Raw genomic sequence first — 3,257 nt, 5'->3', positions numbered from 1 at the left:
GGCCGGGCCGGCCCCGGGATACAGACTGACAAGAATCACTTACACAAATACGCCCTCAGGGTTCACAAATAAATAATTCATATACATTTTGCGCACCGTATTTACATTTCGCCGCTTTTTTTTCCTCCGTTTTTCTTTTTTTCTTCTTCTTTTTTTTTTTTCTTTAAGTTACGGACTTCCCAAACTCTCGCAGCGGCGAGCGGGGACCAACAGCCCGGCCCCCTCCCGGCCCTTCCCCGGGATCGGGGAGCCGGGGAAGGCGAAGGGGGGGTCTCTCCCCGAAGCAGTCCGTGGCAGAGGGGGGCTCGACATCCCCCCCCGAGCAGTTCCTGGAGAGGGGAGGGGGCGGAGAAGCAAAGCCCCCCCCCCCCGGAGCAGCCGCCCCCTGCCCGTGCTGCCGGCTCAGTCCCAGATTGGGGAGGGGGACACCGCAGCGACCCCGTTGCCCCTCGGGGGCACAAGGGGGTAAAGGCGGTGGGTGCCCCGGGGGGGGCGGTGTCAGCTCTGCCGGCTCTTCGTCCTGCCAAACCTGCCCTTGCTTTTTGCGTCCTTTATATATATTTTAAAAAAGGAGAAGGGGGGAGGTCTCATTTTATATATATTTATATATATATTTGGGGATGAGCGGGAGTCTGTCGCTTGCTCGCTGCCCCAGAGGTGGGGTGGCCCCCTCCAGCCCCCCCTCCCTCCTCCTCCAGCCCGGTGGGGTGCCGGTGGGGCTGCTCGGGGTGGCCAGGGCTCACCGGGGCTGGGCGGCCCGGGGCAGGACGCCGGGCAGGGGGGGCAGGGGCGGGGGGGGCTCGCTGCCGCCCTGCAGTCCGTGGATGAGGATGCGGGGCACCAAGGGTCTCTGTAGGGCGGGGGGGGGAGCGCTGGGTCCGCGGTACAAGTAGAGAGCGGCGCCGGGGTCCAGGTTGGAGACCAAACTCTGGGGATAGAAGTAGGGCGAGGGGAACATCCTCTGGAGGGCTGAGTAGTTGCCAGCCTCGGCCAGCAGCTCCAGGCCCACCGCCGTCTGCCTTTTCCACTTGGTCCTGCGTGGGGGGGGGACAAGCCGAGAGAGAGGGGTCAAGGAGGGAAGGATGCTCCCAAAGCCGCTCCCGAGCTCGTTTTACCCTTTTTTCACTCTTTCCCCGGGTTCTGCTCTCCTTGCGCATCCCTTCTCCCCGCCGCTGGATCCCCGGGCCAGTCCCTCCCTGTAGGGATGGGATGGAGTGGGATGGGATGGACCAGCCCAGTGCAGGGGGTCATAGACCCCATTAACGAAGCGAGGGGGCTTCTCTCCCCGGGGTCCCCGCCACGGCAGCCCGGGCTGAGCACCCACGGAGCCCTCCCGGAGGCACCGGAGCCACAGCCCGGCTGGGATCCCGCTGGCGGGGGTGGAAATCCCTGCGATATAAATCGCGACCAACAATTCAGCCCCTTCCTGGGGGTGTAAATTCCAGATTGCGAACTGCGTGGGACATCTTCCTCCGTGACACGGGCTATTCTTCACTCGGCAGCCCCGCCGCTGAGCGGGGGATGCTGCTGCCACTGCGATGGCCCGGCCCGGGGCCGCTGCGGTCCCGTTCTGCCACCCGGGGGTCTGGGACCCTTCCCTGGGTCGGGGATGGCGCGGGAGTCCCGCGGGGGGACACGCGTGGGGCAGCGTCCCGAGACATTCGTTTGCGGCATATCTGTACATTTTTATCTATACGTACATATAGGTATGGGGGGGGGGGTGTATGTGTGTGGGTCGGATCTCATGGAGAACCCCGGGATCTCGGAGCGGGGCCGGGAAAGGGGCTGGGGGGCACCGGCGTGTCCTTGCGGGACGGATTTGGGAAGGGAGGGATTTGGGGGGGGGTTGATCTCACAGCCCCCGCCGCCCCTAAACTCTCCCAACGTCTCCCAACGTGGCGGATCTTAATCAGCGGTGGAAATGAGTGTGTGTGTGTGTGTGTTAAAACCTGAGGGGAGAGAGGGGACGGGGGGGAGGGGGCTGCGGGCGGGGGGGTCCCTGGTTTGGTGGCGGTGGCAATGGTCGGGGCTGGGGAGGCGCCGGCGGGGACACCCCGGTAAAAGCCACCGAAGCCATCGCGTCTCCAGCCCTTTTTCCAGATTTGTCGCTGAAGCGCTAAACCTATTTCCAGCAGTAAATTATTCATCATAATAATAATTGTGTAATTACTGTAAGGGGTGTTAATTATTGATGCCCAAAGCAGTAATTGGTATCTATTATTAATGGCCCGATGTGTTATGCTGTTGTGTTTTAGCTGGAAGCCCGGTCCTGCCTCCCCGGCTTTCTGGGGCTGGGGGCACGGATTGTGTGTCCCCCCCGGCCCCAAACCTGCCCTGCCCCAGCATCACTTTTCTCCCCCTTATTTGGGGGTAAAAGGCCCCCGGGGAGAGGAGGGGGACCCCGGCATCTCTCCTGGTGGCAGGAGGGAGGGGGTGGCTGTGGGGTGCAAAAGCCCCGCCGGGTTTGGGGGGAGAGGGGCCGGAGGGACCCGGGCGCTGTGGGCAGAAGGGAAGGGTGAGTTTGGGTTTTTGTCTTTGTTTTTGTTATTTTTACCTTCTGTTCTGGTACCACGTTTTCACCTGCGTGTCGGTGAGGTTGAGGGAAGCTGCCAGCTCCATCCTGTCCTGGACGCTCAGGTATTTTTGCCTCTCGAAGCTGCGCTCCAGCTGGGCCAGCTGATGGTCGGTGAAGGCGGTGCGGGCTTTGCGCGGCTTTTTCAGCCGCACCGGGGGACTGTCCCGGGAGCTGGAGATCTCTCGGTCCCCTTCTTCTTTCACTGGGCAGAGAGGGAGGAAGAAAGACCGGGTCAGGGCAGGAAGGGAAAGGAAATACCCTCAAAAGAGGGGGCTAACCCGCTGCAGCCATGAGCCGGAGGAGCCGGGCTCAGGCACCGACCCGGACTCACGGCGCAAATTTACTTTACAAACCCATCAATTTTAACCCCGGTTGCCCAAGGGGGAATCAGGGGGTCCTCGAAGCGGACCCGGCCTTTCCCTGTCCCAGGGGCCTGGGAGCGGGGCTGCGGGGAGCCCCGGCCCAGCCCCGCTGCGCTCCTGCCCGCAAAAAAAAACCCCGCATCTCCCTCAGCCCGCATTTCTCTGCTGGGACCCTGCTCCGGGTTTGTTCCCCAAACCCCAGCAGCTTTCTCGATGCTTGAAGTTATTTTTTCATTCCTCTCTCTCTTTTTTTTTTTTTTTTTTTTTTTTTTAAACCCTAAACCAAAAATAACCCAAAAAAAAAATTCCGACCCCGCCTT

At 61.4% G+C, this 3,257-nt stretch overlaps 1 protein-coding gene across 1 annotated transcript in view; it reads right to left on the bottom strand.

Moving 5' to 3' along the window:
• Positions 1–739: 739 nt before the first annotated feature.
• The window catches only part of BARHL1 (BarH-like homeobox 1), an 8,944-nt gene continuing 6,426 nt past the window's right edge, over positions 740–3,257 (bottom strand). Inside the window, exon 3 of the mRNA XM_014942787.1 lies at positions 740–1,034. Coding sequence (XP_014798273.1) covers positions 740–1,034 — 295 coding nt within the window. The remainder of the gene's footprint in view (positions 1,035–3,257) is intronic.

This window comes from Calidris pugnax, unplaced genomic scaffold (genome assembly GCF_001431845.1).
Source record: "Calidris pugnax isolate Ruff unplaced genomic scaffold, ASM143184v1 scaffold102, whole genome shotgun sequence".
Classification (NCBI taxonomy): Eukaryota; Metazoa; Chordata; class Aves; order Charadriiformes; family Scolopacidae; genus Calidris; species Calidris pugnax.
Note: the sequence above shows the minus strand (reverse complement) of the source record. Positions and strands in the feature narration are given on the sequence as shown.